The sequence below is a fragment of the Epinephelus lanceolatus genome, chromosome 13 (genome assembly GCF_041903045.1).
Source record: "Epinephelus lanceolatus isolate andai-2023 chromosome 13, ASM4190304v1, whole genome shotgun sequence".
NCBI lineage: Eukaryota > Metazoa > Chordata > Actinopteri > Perciformes > Serranidae > Epinephelus > Epinephelus lanceolatus.
This window is the reverse complement of record NC_135746.1, coordinates 17,350,421-17,367,439: the sequence shown is the minus strand read 5'-3', so window position 1 is coordinate 17,367,439 and position 17,019 is coordinate 17,350,421. Positions and strand designations below refer to the sequence as shown.

General features: G+C 41.3%; 1 protein-coding gene across 1 annotated transcript in view; it reads left to right on the top strand.

The window, feature by feature from the left end:
• mettl24 (methyltransferase like 24) overlaps nt 1-13,372 on the top strand; it is a 74,061-nt gene extending 60,689 nt beyond the window's left edge. Inside the window, exons 4-5 of the mRNA XM_033648175.2 lie at nt 1,641-1,866; nt 12,905-13,372. Of these exons, the coding sequence (XP_033504066.1) occupies nt 1,641-1,866; nt 12,905-13,222 (544 nt within the window). The 3' untranslated portion in view covers nt 13,223-13,372. The remainder of the gene's footprint in view (nt 1-1,640; nt 1,867-12,904) is intronic.
• Nucleotides 13,373-17,019: the final 3,647 nt, after the last annotated feature.

Sequence of the window (17,019 nt, the reverse complement as noted above, 5' to 3'; positions counted from 1 at the left end):
TTGACTCATTAGATTATTTGTGCTGATGTTTCTTAGCATTGAGACCATTTGTGTCATAAACCCTGTTGCTCCACGTTACAAAAAAAGATATTTAGGTCTTTGAAAAACCTTTCTCTTTAGATTGTGGTATAACAATACATGTTGGTCTCAGGTTTTAGCTCAGTTTTCAGTTAAATGAAACAGGAAGCCCTCGTCCTGTTTTGTGCTCGTAAGCATTTGGCCTTGATGCTATCAAGTGATAGCATGACAGGAAAGTGTAGAGGTGTATCTATGACTTGACAAGCCATTCATTAGATTTCCCATGAAATCTGACCCACTTTCATACAATAAAAGGCAGCAGATTTCATTTGTAGTTGTAGCAATGTCTCAGAGTGAACGTGGTAAAGATATACTGAAGTTATAGAGCTACATTCATGCATCCATCCATCGCTAAACGCTTTGTAAAAGACAAGCAAATGTACAAGAATGTTATCTATATAAACTTTAATCACAGTGAGGTAAGGGCTTGATTTACATCAGGGACTATTTGATCAAAGTCCGTCTGATCACACCTGGCATTGGAATGTGTCTCCACGTGCAGCTTGAGTTAACACTTATGTTTGGATCTCATTTCCCCTCTCTATATGCAAATTAATCCAACATCTATTCTATTTGCAAAGACTAAATGAGAAGTTGTCTTTAACTGGCGGGAGGTTTGTTGAGCGATATGCACATCTAAGCTCCAATGCATTAGTTTGCCTCGTTAGGACGGACTGCAGGAGACTGTGCAGTGTTTCCCATACATTAATTCATTTGTGGCAGCCCACCACAATTTGAACACTGACTGCGACATATTGAATTTCTTTTGTTTCACTATTTAAAATAGATAATTTTTTTTTTTTGTTGTTGTTGTTGTTGTAGAGCTGCACGCAGCGTATTGATTCACTCAGCTTCCCCTTGCCATGCTCTTTCTCTCTGTTTTTGGTAAGACAAGCTAGTGCGCCCCAAGCTCTCTTTGCCTGAAGGAGTGTTAGCTCCACACCTGGGACAGTTGGTGAGAGACTGCCCACACGCACACAGTGACAGGGCTAACTGTTAGCTTCCCACGGCTAATGTTACCTAACGGTTAGCAACAGAGTCGAACCATTTTGGTGTAAGTTTGTTGGGACCTTTTAACAGCTGCTGTTTTGTTTGTGACGTTGAACTGACCATTTGCCCAACAACAGTGCCTCCAGAGACAGTCCTTCAGTGCTGCGTCTAACCTCTGTAATGGCAGCAACAGAAAGTTTTCTGATCTGGTGGAAAGATATATAAACTAGGACATCAGCTGTGTAGGCAGTCCTTCAGAGTGGCCCAGGACATGTAAGCGTACACACTACTGAAAGAATGTGGCCATATGCAGCTCAGGCCACCTCCGAACGTGGTCTAAGCAAACAGATCTCAAGAAGCATCGAGAATGAATTGGGTGCAATCATGCCTGTACTTAAAGCTGTCCACTTGTGATTGGATCACCCAAAACTCATGTTAATATCAGGTGTAAACAGGGTCAAACAATTAAGAAGTAAACAAGATTACTTATTTAGACAGACACTGCATATTTTGGCCTGTAACAAAGTATTCTAAGTATTATACCTGGGTATCTTGTGTTGTGTGGGCTGCAGGTTGGGTGTGGATGATCGGTCCCTGGAGCGCTCTCTTGCAAAGGCAGGATGTGAGGTCCACTGCTTTGATCCCAGTCTGAAGCAGCCTCACCTGCAGCATGCTGAAATGTGGCTCCATCGACTCTCTGTAGACTGGAGGGATCCCAACCCGGCTATCGTTGCCCAGCGTCAGTACGCCAACACCAAGAAACTGGCCACCATCCTTAATGACTTTGGACACAGACAGGTGAGTGGTTCAATATTATGCAACATGGTCTCTGGCTATAATATAACACCTGTGAAGGATTCTACCATCAATAAATCACCTGGAATAGTGGAAAGTGATTTTTTTCTTCCTGTGTCAGCGAAGAGGATTTACTTACGCTGCATGCATGCAAACACAGGCCCCTTCCTGTGCACCCCAACATAACACAGCTCATCATGAATCATTCCTCTGTTGTCAGTCTCAGGCTCCAGGTGGATAAACACCCATATATAATTTTGTTTAATATTATCATGCTGAATGTTACCTCTTCAAAGCCCCCCAGGGATTCTGTTCCACCTCATCAGATAGGGATCTGCATACAAGATCAATCATACACACGCACCAAGCCCACTGATAGCATGCATACTAATAAACACAGTTATAGATCCGCTGAACACGCCTGTTTCGGAACAGGCTGAATGATAATTCAAGGTCATAGAAGCCAAGCTTCTTTTACATAGGTAATCAAGTCAGTGCTGTATGACAGACAGGCTCTTCTCTCTCCTCATGGCAAAGATTACAGACAGAGCGTTTATAGTCTGTCTAATTAAATGACTGGATTCAATGAAAACCCCTTTTTATGCGATCATAGCATCTTGCAGAATATTCTCATGCCATAAAGCAAGGTAAGGAGAGTTTATTTATGAGCGCATTCCAGCAACAACGCAATTCAAAGAGCTCTGCATAAAACATCAAAAGCATCAAGACGAGTTCATAAGAAAATGGTGTGTATAAAAATGAATCAATTCTAGTGGAAATAGAAGCTGTTTATGTGCTGTTGTTTGGGCTGTCAGTATGCTCTGGAGTCTTCTTTTGCTGATTCTCCCACTCAGAGTCAAAGTCAGAAATGTTTGTATCCTACACATAAGGTCTTTGAATTCATTGTTGATATTTAATGTCCCCAGAGGCTGGATCCTGATGTTTTATTGTGACCCGTGATCTTTTGTCTAGTGCCACCATTAGGCCAAAACTTTCACTTATATATACGAACATCAAAAGCTAATGGGCAGACTCATGAAAATGAGCATGTTCTCACTCCCCATTTGATTAACTCTTTCCATTGTGGGGCTCCATGAGGTTCCACTGACACCAACGTCAGACCAAAGTGTCTGCTTGACATATAAGACATCTCATTATTGGAGAGAGAGTTTGCCACGAAATTTGCAGAACACATTCCTGCTCCCATGAAGATAAACCATTTTCATTTCAATCCATGTCCATGTCTTTCGTCCGGTGCCACCGATGGGACAAACTCTATATTTTAACCTCACTATTGTTGAGCCTCTAAGAATAAAAAAATATTGTCATTAGGTGGTTTACATGGGCCCTAATATTCAGTAAATAATCAAAACATTAGCCCACTCAGAATAAAAACACTTCACATAACCACCTCAGTAGAAAGAGACTAGTCTGATGAGAAGGAATTTCAATCAGGTTGAGAACAGTTGGTGTGAACCTTTGATAATCCTTTCAACTGAAAATATTAGCGTCTAATAAGCATGTAAATGCTTAATACAATCAATTCTCTCTGGTCATAATAAATATATTCTGTCTGCACATATTTACCCTGAACTGAGGTCAAATTAGGTGATGTAGTGTGCCACATACAACATGCCGCAATAATTATTTCTCTGCACCTCCCTTTGCTGATTTTGAAAGGGAATCGCTAATAATGAGAAAAAATGTTGCGCTCTGCTAGTACTACTCTGATTAATAAATGGGTTGTTATGTAACACATTGCCAAGTGGCTGGTCATAATAGTCAGAATATGTTTAGGGAACATCAGTAAATTGTTGCGTCTATCGATACTCTGTGTGGGAGGTGTTTTGGGGACATCTAAGTTAAGTTACTTGCTTAAATGCATTAACAAGTGAAACATATTAGTCTCATTATATATTTTATGTATTGAATTAATGGAATTTTTCAATAAAGTCGGAAAATCCTTTTTTGTTGTATTTCTGGCAGATTTGATGCTTCACAGCCTGCAGAAAAACTTTGCAAGATGCTTTGTGGCATTTAAACGTACATCTTATCAGTTGCTTTATTTGCATTCATGTAAACGGTTACGTTGAAATCTCTAGTCAGAAGGATTTCAGTTGGGCTGAAGAAATATTGTCCATGTACTGCGAAACTTCAAATAAAAGCCTAGTCCCAATGAATGCCCAGTCTCTTTTACTAGCCCATGTGGCTACACATTTTGACGAATAAAGGCCTGTCTCAAATAGGTGCCTGGTCTGGTCGCCAAGTGGATCATTTTTTTAATACAAGTTCTTTGGATGTATAAAACCGGGTTGTTGGTTACCTCAAATTATGTGTCCATTCTTCAATTACCCTGTAAGTTATTCATATTCCTTTAGTTCATCAGGGTCCTCAGATCTAATCCTCAAGTGCTGTCTCTTTGGCACACTGTCTGTTGGAGCTAGATCAAATGAATGATTCATAATTGATATATTATCTGAAGCCTAATTTTTACACAAGTAATATTAATTCTTGTTTAAATTAAAAAAAAAGATTGTATTTCCCATCTTTGCTGAGCAACAGTTTTGTGTGAAAGGAATTAAAGGCCTGTCCCAAATATAGGCCTGTTGATTTCAGTGATTTAAGCAAATAATAGCTCGGGCTACTAATTCAAGATTTATGGTAACTGCAGCCATTGTTTTGTTTGTTCATTCAGCTACTAAGGGGCTGCTAGGAAGGCTGTTTTGTTATGATTGGCTCCAGAAAAATTAGCTAAACCTGTATAATTAATCTTTGTTTTCTACCTGTTCACGTACGAAGACTTAAATCAAAGGAAATTTAAATCGAGCCATCTGGTTCCATTGTATTCGTGAGAAGGCAGACATCTCTAGGATTGATATTTTCAACATTCACACCCAAACAATGTAGATTGATAGCATTGCAGGTAAGAGGAAAAATATCTGTTTTGATTTTGTGACGATCTGTCCCTTTACATCAGCTTCTGGAGCAGAATGCCTACACGTTGCTGGATGATGTGTTGCTATAGCTTGTGTAAATTGAGTTGATAATTCTTTTTCTAGAGCCAAAAGCAGAGCAGGCTGCCTCATACGAGGGACTTGGAAAGATATTAACATGTTGTCAGTGTGTGACAAGATATGAACAAATAACCATTGGTGCGTGTCTGTGTTTATGTGGGTGGGTTTGTACGCCAAGCCGTTTCATAGATGACAGTATCCACCTGCTTTAAATGCACAGACACGCACACATCCTTGTAATGAGGTTTTAATGTGAGTACATAGTGTGCCGGAGGAGCAAACAGCAGAACAGTTTCTTCTCAAAGGCTCTCGCCCAGCCGCTGTGACAGCAAAAGCAGCAGTGAAGAAACACAGTCACTCGTAAAGGTCGAAATATGCATTTGTGCAGCATTTCTTATCTGTGTTTGTTAAAAACTACACAGATGACTCATTCTCGGAGCTCTGGTGACCAGCTGAGAAAGCAGACACTGTCACCACGGGGACAAATGTCAGAAGCAGGAAGTCACATCTCATTTATGGAAAGTAACTGCATATTGGACCATTGATCATGTCAGTAATTGGACAGTGCAACAGTATCAGCGTTGCCCAGCGGTACGACCACACTTAATTAAATGAGGTACTGCCAAATTACAAAGAATAGAAAACAAGTACAACATACAGTCTATCCATCTAACCTTTTCATTTCAGTGATCCGCATACATGTTGCTGTGGCAAACCCGCATACATCTTTGGATTTCTCCATATGAGACCTCTTTGCTTCTCTGCGGATTAAATGACTCTTATGGATGACGGTGTTTTATAGGAACCCAACTAACAAGACAAAGGAGCCTATCTCACTCACAGCGCAGTGCCACTGTCATTGCTAATTTCAGACCAATGCGGTTGTCATTTTCACAGCCAGCACCCAAGTTGTGAAAGTAGCAAATGTACTTGCGTGCATGGGCATGTACGTCAATGAGGTGTGCTCATGTGTACTGTTGGTGTGTTGCTATTTTAAGGCAGCAGAAAGCATTTGCACCTTTGACCAACAAAAATCTGGCACAGTATTTTTCTGCTAATTAAAGGGCACATTATTAAGACAGTAAGATGCAACTACATGGGCAGCTTCACGATGCACATACACGTGTATGCTTGTTACACACTCAGGGAGGTGTGGATGGGTTAAGAGTGGGTGAAATAATACATCATTAATGAGGAAAATATTAATTAAATTCTCTAAAATGTGAACGTAGCAGAGAGCAAAGCAGAGCTGCAGAGCACCTGTCCAACTCCCCATTAACGCTGCTTTCAGACCTAGAGTTGTCTTGCTTTGGTCTGAATCAGGGGCTGATTTCTTCACAAAGTTGTACAATTGCCTAGAGTTGGTTCGTGTTCTCACGGCAGCATTTACAAGCGGACCAGATCAAATGCCTACACAAGAAAGCTGCTCTTGATTGGTCAGAATTTCCATGTGTGATAAATCCAGGAAGTAAAGCAAACGTTGAAGAAGAGTACACATGCAAGATAAATGTGACACTTTCTAATGTCACAATGGAGGGACAGCTACGCAGGTTGATTTTAGCGCTGCTCATCGTGGACTATATTGCTGTCATTATTGTGTCATGTGACTGCAGTTGGTTCAGATCGAGGTTGGAACACGTTCTCACCACAAAGGGACCGCACCAGAGTTTGTTTGTAACCAGAGTTTGACCACCTCTTCAAGAAGGTCCTGGTCCGGTTGTTTTGGTGCGCACCCGAGTGCGATTGCTGTGTTCACACCTGCCCAAATGAACTGCACTTAGGGAGCAAACAAACTTGACTTCAACTGAACCGAACCAAACAGGGCAGGTGTGAAAGCATTTTTTTGCACGAGGAGGGACAGAACTTAAGTATTTCAGAAGCTTAAGGTTTAGCTGTTGCCTATGTCAAGTTTGTGACTATTTATTATTTGTTTTGCTGCTTAAATGTCTTGTGATATTTGCTGCAGTGACATTACTGCTCTTACTGCATTACTCTCCACAAAAAAATGCAGTGCCCCAGGCACTCAACTCACTTGTTATGCTCAAAACACTCCTATGATATTAATGAAGGGACTAAATACTACTCCTTTGCCCCTTGTGCCTTAATTTGCACCCAGATGATGTGCTGTTTAAGTAGTAAAAGAAAAGTTGGACATGCCCTAAATGCACCTGTGCCATGCACTTTAGACCAAAGGGCTACAGATCTGTACTGCTTGATGCTAAGATCAGAATGCTTAAATGATCAAAATGACAGTGCTAACATGCTAATGTTTGCAGGTATAATCTCAGTTTAGTATTTTAGCGTGCCAAAATGATCTAACTAGTACTAAACACACACTGATGGAAATGTCATTCGTTTTTCAAGTGTTTGGCTGTGAACCAAATTGGACAAATTATAATTTCTAACATGATGGTAGAATTTAAGGGATCACCAAAGCTTCATCCTGAGAGGAACAGGAATGTCTACTAAATTTCATCGCAATCCATCCAATAGTTGTTGAGACATATCACCCAAAAACCAAATGTCAAGCTGCTGGTGGTGCTCAAGGAAAAGTCAACAGGTAAAGTCAGTAGGATACATCCTCTGGGAACCATGAATGCCTGTACCACAATTTGAGTCAATCCATCTTGTAGATGTAGAGATGCCTCAATAGATTTCATCTTAAAACACTATAAAATAAGGTGACAAAAAAGGCTATATGTGCGACATTAGATAGTAGGGCTGGGCGATATGGAGAAAATCAAATATCACAGCATTTTGGCCAAATACCTCAATATTGATATTGCTATGATATTGTAGGCTTGACTATTGGTGCTTCAATTCAAGTATTTCCGTTACATTTTTAAAAATAAATAATCATCAGTAATGTGGATATAATCATAAAGTGGGTAAAGACATAATAGAACAGCTAAAAGAAGGCCAGACATTACATCACTCTACTGAAAAGCAGCCTTTGAAACCAGTTGACAGTTCACCTAAGACAATATCTAGCCTCATAACACAATAGATATGAAATTATCAAAACTTTAAGTGAGCACAGTTATCTCATAAGCTGTCTGGATAAATGAGACTAAATAGACAGATAAATATTAAGACAGTTCCTACTGTGTCTCTGTGAAGATGCCTTAGGGAGACTCTGCCCTGATGTCAAAGCAGTTGTTGAAGTACTCCCAAAAGCACCAAATCAGCAAACCTCTCAGATGTGTAATTAAATATCTTTAATTGTGATCTGCTCTCTAATTAAAGCATACAAAGCATACAATAACAGGGGTCAGATAGGCTGTGATGTTCAGGGCTCTGTTTTACAAGCAAAAAACCGTTGAATTATTGTGACAAGAACAATCATGTGGAACTAAAGGAGACAGTAATAAAAGTCTTGTTATTAGCGAGGACTGTTTTTGCCCACCATGAAATAAACACATTTCAGGCCAATTAATAAGGCAACGTGTTAACTCCTATTTAAAGTTATTTTCTCAAATCTGCAAACTTGTTTGTTTACAAAGACTCAGACAACTTTTCATCAAACGCGTCTCTAAATTAAGATTTGTCCCAATGTGCTGCCTAATCCTGAGGATGCTTTACTGAAATAATTACCATGTGTATTTTGATCACATGCTGCGTGACTCACTTGGAGGAGAGGAAATATTTGCCCGTTAGGTATAAAGACTGTTTGCACAAATCTGACATTAATTTCCCAGCAGTCAAGGGCAGGAATTTCTGTGGAGTGTGATATTCTACAGAGGCTGCACAACAAGGCTGATCAGCTCTGTTATTGCAGAGGATACAATTTGATGTGTGTTTTTGAATTCATCATGTGTTCTTGCAGAATTTTCACAAGACAGAGAGTGGTTCAAATGGTTTAAAATGAGCTTAAATCAAAGACAAGTCAGTGTTGTTCTTGGGATCTTATTGTTTGAGAAACTTCATCAATGTGTAGGAGACGATAATTCATTCATTCATTTTCTGTAACTGCTTATCCTGTTGGGGTCGCGGAGGGGCTGGAGCCTATTCCAGCTGACATTGGGCGAAAGATGGAGTACACCTTGGACAGGTCGTCAGACTATTACAGGGCTGACACATAGAGACAGTCAACCATTCACACTCACATTCACACCTACAGACAATTTAGAGTCACCAGTTAACCTGCATGTCTTTGGACTGTGGGAGGAAGCCGGAGTACCTGGAGAAAACCCATGCTGACACAGGGAGAACATGCAAACTCCACACAGAAGGGCTCCCCAACCAGGGGTTCAAGGAGACGATAAGCTTAGCATACACATCATCAAGACCATCAATGTGTTATTAGATCTGGATAGCAGACCCTAAGGTGGTGCCTATTCAGTCCAATGAGAATTGCTTACCTGGTGCCTACGCCAAAAAAGGTTCTAGCTATTGGGTTTACCTCTGAGGTATGCGGCCGACTGAATATGTGCAGTAGTGTTTCTCCCCCTGGCCTTCCCACAAGTTCCCGCTTGGCTCCTAGACTTCTGGTGACATTGAGGAATTTCAGACGCTTTTTTCTGCTTTTACACATTTAAACTTCCATAGATCTACTATTGTAAGTAAAATAATTGACACTGTTTGCAGTTTGAGGTGTTCTGTCAGCAGTTTTACATCATAATGGTGGTGATTAGGGAAGTGTTTTTTGCGCTGCAGGGAATTTTTTTTTTTTTCAGTAATACCGTGAGTGGCCACTGGAAAAACTTGGAAGCCAGGCCAAGCAGCATTCCTGGAGGCCAAATCTGCCTACCAGCACCTCTAAAGTTCATTATAGGGAATGCGAAATGCAGCACACTGTGGGGCAGCTCCGCCATCTTGGAAAGGTTTAGCATCTGTAGCTATGGTAGCTGCAACTCTAATCATCTGTCATTTGTCAAGTTCATCATCAGAAATGAATTAATATGCATGGAAGACAAATGCCCATGTAAAGAGAAGCTCACGACAGAGGCAATGAAGGGGAATATCACAAAATTGAAGTTACTGAACGATATCGATCCTACGAATTACGAGATAATGAATGGTCACAGGACCTTAACAGCCTGCCACTCATTAACATTAAAGGCCTTTATGTCTATCTGGTGTTTAACGTTAGCACCTACACCTGTCAGCAATTCTTTAAATCTTTTGAGGCACATGTTCAATTCATAATTGGACCAAATGCCAATTACAGAATCATCCAGATAAAGATAAGCTAGCTAATATTATGTTAACTTAATGCTAACAAAACATCAGCTTATCATGCATCTAATGGGTTAAAACAAAATGTGGCACGTAACGTTAACCTACCTTTGTATCTGATATACAATACATTACATTTGATGATTTTATTCTTATTCACTGAGCAGTATTCTTGGCTACGAGCAGTAACTTGCTGAAGTGTCTGCTGGTTGCCTGGCAACTGCTCTCGGGCAAGAAGTAGCCTTGCACATTACCACCCATTAAAACAGCAGATTGCTCTTAAATTATTAGTTGTCCTGACTGATTGCCCTTAAAAATATCGATAAACTAAGCAAGGTAAAATGTGTTAGTGAGCATTACAGTTGCTAGCGGCAGGATTTTGTTAGCTTCGGGCAAAGCCAGGCTAGCTGTTTCCTCCATTTCCCATTTTATGCTAACGTTAAGCTAATAGTCCGCTGGCTCAAATGGTGTGTTCAATCCATGGCTTCTATGTCTCATTTAAACATCTGTACACGCAGTACAGTCCAACTTCTATCTGTGGGAATTTTGCTATAGTGTTTGTACGCACAAAATACAGCATAATGCTTTGTTATCAACTGATAATGCTAACAGTGGCTAACATATAGTAGCTAGAACTGGCATAGACTGCTCCAGGATGACGTTTTTCTGTAGGCCAACACGGAAGTTAGCGTGACTCTGGTTCCCTCCTCAGAAAGCCACTGGGACTTTTGCATTGGAGCAAACAAACATTTAATTTATGATATTCACACGTTTTGTTCAGAAAGACAGTCTTCACAAATAAACAACACTTTTACGATTTTTGAAGCCCATGAATTTGCCAGAAGTAAAAAGCTAATGTTGAACTATGAATGAACTACACCACAGTCGCATGACTTCAACGTCGCCACCACAACAAGGCTGTAAAACAGTGTTTGGTAGTATGACGTTCTGTGGTCTCATTTAGCCACTGGTGTAGTGGTAGGTTGGGTAGATTACTGAGGAGGAGGTGGGTATACTCTCCTACATATTCCATTGATGGGTAGGTATACTGTAAACAGCCAGAAAAAGCGGTCAGTATACCCCACATACCTGCACGATTTAGCCAACTGTTAACCACCACCTTTTATAAGACACATGCTTCAAAACTCACAAGTGTGGTAATTACTGACAGATTTTATGTCGGAGAACAAAACGTTAAAGTCAGTAAATTGTGTTGACCACAGACTTTTTCAGGCATCTAACCAAAAACCCACTGACTTTGAGAGGAGAGAACCAGGCGTGCTAAAATGCTTACTCATTTCCAGGTTTTAGGACTCATTCCTGGGACACTCTATTGTTAACGAGTTTAACAGCACCCTAGTTTTCGGACTGCTTGTACTGGAACGCAGTCAACTCAGGGGTGGCATCATTCCCAGCTCCGACCTCTGACTTTCAGAGTAAATGGAACGCAGCAAAAATGTTAAACTAGCGCTGTTCAGTTAAAATAATCAACATGTTTGCCAAATGTCTTTAGTTTTTGACATAAACCATCTTATTGCTCTCCACCCACCAGGAAACCGTCATCATCTCATTTCTTTCCAGCATAGTCCAGGACCATTTAGCATAGCTAGCGCTGCACAGGAGTGGAGCACCAGTCATCTCTCCACAGCTCCAACACCATATGGACTTTACTCACACGAGACGGAGTCTTGCCAGGGCTTGTAACTTCTCCTGCAGAGACAGTTGATATTGGCAGCATTGGATCAGGGACCACTGAGGCAGAAAGGCAATTTATGTTAAGTCCACTGAAAACAAAAAGGTCAGACAGAGTGAAGCTATATGTGCTGCTCTAAATAACATCAAATCCTGATACATCCACACGAGCGCAGTACGATTATACACATACAGAAACACACTTTCCTCAGAGACCAAGTGAATACATCACCTCTTGATGATGCCGTATCATTTTCCATTAGGAGCTCTCTGTCCAATTAAGGAGCAGATCTCTGCTTGTGGGAGTTTGAGGCCTACAGGGAGGATGGAGGACAACATTTGGACTTGTTCTCCACAGATAGCTGTTTTTTGAGAGTTTCGGAGACTCGTTCAGTTCCACTAATGAGGGCTGGGAATTCTGTGGCGTCACCAAAGGCATCAATTGGAGAGAAATTTCATGGCCACTTTAATATCTGAGCTGTCAGGTGATGTTCTCAGTTTAGCCGTGGATTTGTGGACGTTTCCCACAATTAAAAAAACGCAGGGAACTATGAATTTCCTTCAGCTAGTATGTCATGTTATCTTTAATGTAATAATCCTTGACATGACAATACCCCGGGCCTCTCTCTGATAAATCTTGTAATCTAAATCTCTCCTCAGGTCTTATCACTGCTAATTTAGTGGCTACATGATGTACTAGCTGAGAAAATGCTAACTGAAACAGAGCCTAGAAGGAATAGAGGCACTGTCTCCAATGAGACTTTTAAAGACATAAAAGGTCAGACAATGGACATCTTTAGCGATCCAATAGAATTAAGAGGAATCCCAAGATCCTGAGGATGTGCATTAAACTTTGGGCATGCATGAGTCTCCTCACATGAATATGACCTAAGGGTGCTATTAACATTCATTTTTATGAGGCATTTCCTCTCTGCTCCGACACAGCAAGCCTTGTCAGGCCGCTCTCTCGCTCAATCCATCATCAACATCGCTACAGCAAGAACAAAGGCCAAGCTTCACTTACTTCTTTTCATCTTTTAATAGCTTTTGCGTCCAATAATTCCACACAGTTTAGTGTCATTCCCGAATTATAATAGAACTCATTTATTACCTGAAGGAAAAAACCCATCCATTGTGTTTTTTTGTTCCTGTTCCAGGTGGATGTACTGAAGGCGGATATGGAGAGCGCAGAGTGGAAGATTCTGGAGAACTTGGTTCTTGAAGGAGTTCTGGACTCCGTGGGTCAGCTGTTGCTGGAGCTTCACCTGCACTGGGCAGGCTTTGAGGTGGGCGGAGACGACCCATCTGTGGTGCGGTACTGGTTCAGCGTGCTCAAGGAGCTCGAGCATGCCAACTTCCGCCTCTTCCACGTCCACAGCGACCCAGCCAAGCCTCGTCTCTTCCTGCATAAGAACGTCCTCAACGCCAGCAGCGCTTACACCCTGAGCTGGGTGAACACAGAGTGGAAGCCCTGAGGGAATCCAGACTGAGTGACTGCACCGAAAAGAGCCGTTATCTCGGCCAGAGCAGCTTCTGAATGGAAATGTACGAGTTTGTGTAACACAGAGTTTGAAGTCGGAGCACATATTCTTGCTAGATCACAGCTGTACAACCACAAACTGCTCTTATCTAGCCTGACCTTTTTGCAAAGCAGAAATCCCTGCTCCTACTTATCCTCCTGCTCTTCCTCTCCTGGCCTGTAATGACCTCAGCCGTGTAGAGAGGGGGGTGACGTAATTGCCTCCAGAGGCTCCCTGTGTTCTACCTCATAGTGGTGGTGGTGTTGGCTGCAGGTCAGCGTCTGAGTCACAGCCACCCCTGTCATCATGGTCCTATATGAGCTTGGCTCACAGCCGGCCTGATATTAGACAACTTTTACAGATTACAATAGGCTGCACGGACCCTCAGACCACACCTCTTAAATGTTCAGTGTCGAGGATTTAGGGGGATATATTGGCAGAAATGGAATATTAAATAATTATTGTTTTCTCTGGTATGTAATCAAGCTAAAATAAGTCTTTTCGTTAGCTAAGAATGAGCCGTTTATATCTACATAGGAAGTGGTACTCCATGGAGATCGCTGTGTTGCTACAATATCCCAGAACAAACCAACTAAACACTGGCTCTAGATAGGGCCATTCGCATTTCGTGTCGGCCACTGCAGGTAGCAGCCCTCTCTGCTTTATTGAGTGTTTTTACTGGTTTAAATCACTGGGTCCGTTTTAAGGCTGCCCCCCAATGGTTGACCAAATTAGTCAAATTAGTTAGTCAAATCAGAAAGGTCATAAGTTGGCAAGATTTCAATGGTCACTTAGTCGCAGAAAGAAACTCTATTAGGAGCAGCGACTCGTCAAAGTCAAAATAAATCAAAACCTATTTATCTGGACCATGTGGGAATTTAAGACACTGGAAGTGGCCACGCTCAGCAGTCAGACAGGAGTCACATTACAAACCAATCACACCTGACAGATATCTTTCCCTTCTTCTGTAAATATTCAGTCTGATAAATATGGAAAAGTTGATCATGTTAGTGCAGGGCTACCCAGAGCTTTACATCTGTCCCACAGACGACAGGCCTACACTTTCAGAAGATCAGCTTTGCACTCAGGAATTCAGGTAAATAGTCTATACAGTGCTTGTTAGGATTGCTTAGCAACCTAAGATGCAACCTGCCGCAGCGCTCTTGAAAGCTGGCACAGATTTCCAGGCAGTAAATAGGCTATACGATGCTTGTTAAGGTTGTGTTGCTACCTCAGACGCAACCTGCCACCGCACTCTTGAGATCTGGCACAAAACTTGCGCCCAGTGCCTGACCTTAAGTTTTCTAGGCGGTTAATTTCCAGGGCTGGTACGTTCGGTTATTCCACAGGCTAGTTAATAACATGTCAGGCAGGAAATCCAAAGTGTGGGATCATTTTGAGAAGGTGAAGGATGAACCCAAGGTGATATGTAAACTCATCTTCATTGGTCGACTACAAACATGACGAATCATCTGAAACATGTCAGTAGCTACATGCCCATTAGCCACTTAGCACAATCATTACTGCTTTGCCGACAGCGTCATTAACAGGCGGCTCGCTCAGTGTGTGACGTGCACTTGTAGATAAAATATAGGCCTATATTAATGAAGGTTCATTAGTACGGTTTTGTATTTCTCTGTAATGTAGCACAGTGTTAACAATGTTACTGATACTATTCTTTCTCACACCTTCAACTCAAACCATTGTGTTGCCCCGCACAAAATATATCATTTAATAATCAAATTAATATCGAAAAAATGTGGGCGACTAGTCGACTAATGGCTCTAAACAACGACTATTGGTCGACTAGGAAAATTCGTCGTCGGGGGCAGCCCTTGTGCTTCTGTTCAGAGAGAAAGACCTCTGCAGGTAATTCAGCTTCCAGTAAAACCTTGTAAAAATATTTGGATCTAAAGTCATCAGAGAAAAAACATGAGCACACATTAGCAGGTCTCCCATAAGCAAACAGTGTTGGAGAAACACTGATTTGTAAAGTGAAACTGCTTTATTTAGTGTTCTTTTTCAGTTATAATCACCTGCTCTGTTTGTTGTGGAGAGGAAGAGACCTCTGTGAATAATCTGGCTCCTGTTAAAAGCCTTCTGTACATTAAACACTGAAAAAATTCTAACCTGGAGAAGCGTCAGCTGCAATCTGCAATCCTCACTGCCAGCTGACACTAAATCCCCCTAAATCCTACACACTGCTCCTTTAATAGAACATGAATTAGTGGAAATGGATACATGACGTCAAAGAGGGTGAATGGATGAAAGATTCTGTCTCATTGACAGTAAGTGAGTATATGTGGGAGGCAATTGGAGCTGCTTAAACAGAAAGAGAATAAGCAATGCAATGTGGATGATAAAAGTAAAGAGATGGGATCTGCTCTGGAGGCTGAAGAAGATATCTGGGCGAACAGATGCTTCCCTGCAGTTGAACCCTGATACGATTGTATCTAAAAACACAAAACCCAACAATAATGTGAAGAACGTCACAGTGATGTCTCTAGATTTGTTCAGTGTGTTTGTTGGATATTTGAATGAGAGCGCGTGGGCGAGTGCGTGGGAAAAAGACAAAAAGAAAAGATGAACTCCAATTATCTTCTTTTTTTTTTCCATATTGCAGTTTCCTGGGTTATAATAGAAAAACAACAATTGAGATCCACACAAAGACGCATTTTGTGTGACTGTCAGTTCTTTTCCATCTTCTGTTTTTCTTCTGGTGTTCAATTGGCCTCGCTCCACTATCTCTGCTGCACCAGAACTTCACCAACAAACTTCATCTGAACACGCTGCACCAGGCTGACAACCTCAAAAGAGGATCCACATTCAAAAATGATCCAATTAATGTAACTTGCCAAATATTTTGATGTAGTTTAATAAAGAAAGGAAAGATGAAAGGTTTGATGACTCCATGATTTTGTGTTGAATTATAGATGAAGAAACAGTTTCTCCAGGCGATGCTTTGCTTTCTTAAAGAACTATTTCACTCAAGATGGTCTGTTCATGAAACTGGGCCGTCTGTGCAGTAGAAAGACGCAAATACTTTTAAAATCTGTGATACAGGACCAGAGAAAAGGGTTTTTCTGCCTGTTTTTATAATGCAGGAAACAGTATGATGCCCGCCAACTGTTAACAAATTCTCGTATTACAGCTAAACAGTACACTTAAATATGTTACTGAAGACATTTTAGGCAAGAAATTGGCAATGCAGTAACAGAATCTTGGTTTATATTTGATCAGCACTGCCTTGTTTTAGTGTTTGATTGGAGTTTGGTCTGAGAGAAAGAGGGACGGGTCTCTATCTCAATCTGCTTCTGTACTCTTAAGCCCCGTTTCCACCAACCACTTTTCGCTATGGTTACCAAAAGTAACCCTGCAGACATGGTACCTAGACCCTAGCGTTTTCACCGCAAACAGTACTCTTAAATGTGGGCGGGGTTGTTGTCACTCACTGGTCTGTCCAGCACTCACTGTATTTCCTCCTTTATCAGTCTGCACCTCGTTTATCGTCCACAGAACGAGGCTGCACACCGACATTTTCAGAACAAAATAAAACAGGCAGCAGTGAGAGTCTCTCTCCATGGGATATTTAAAAATAGCAGGTTTGTGCATTTAGTCCTTCTCAGGCAAGCTCAGGGTTTAGTGTTGCTGTTGCTCACAGGAACGATGCGCCACATAGCTTTTTTTTTTTTTTCTCTGAGTGAGGATTAGAATATATGCAGTTCACATAACCTGGTCAAAATCAATATATA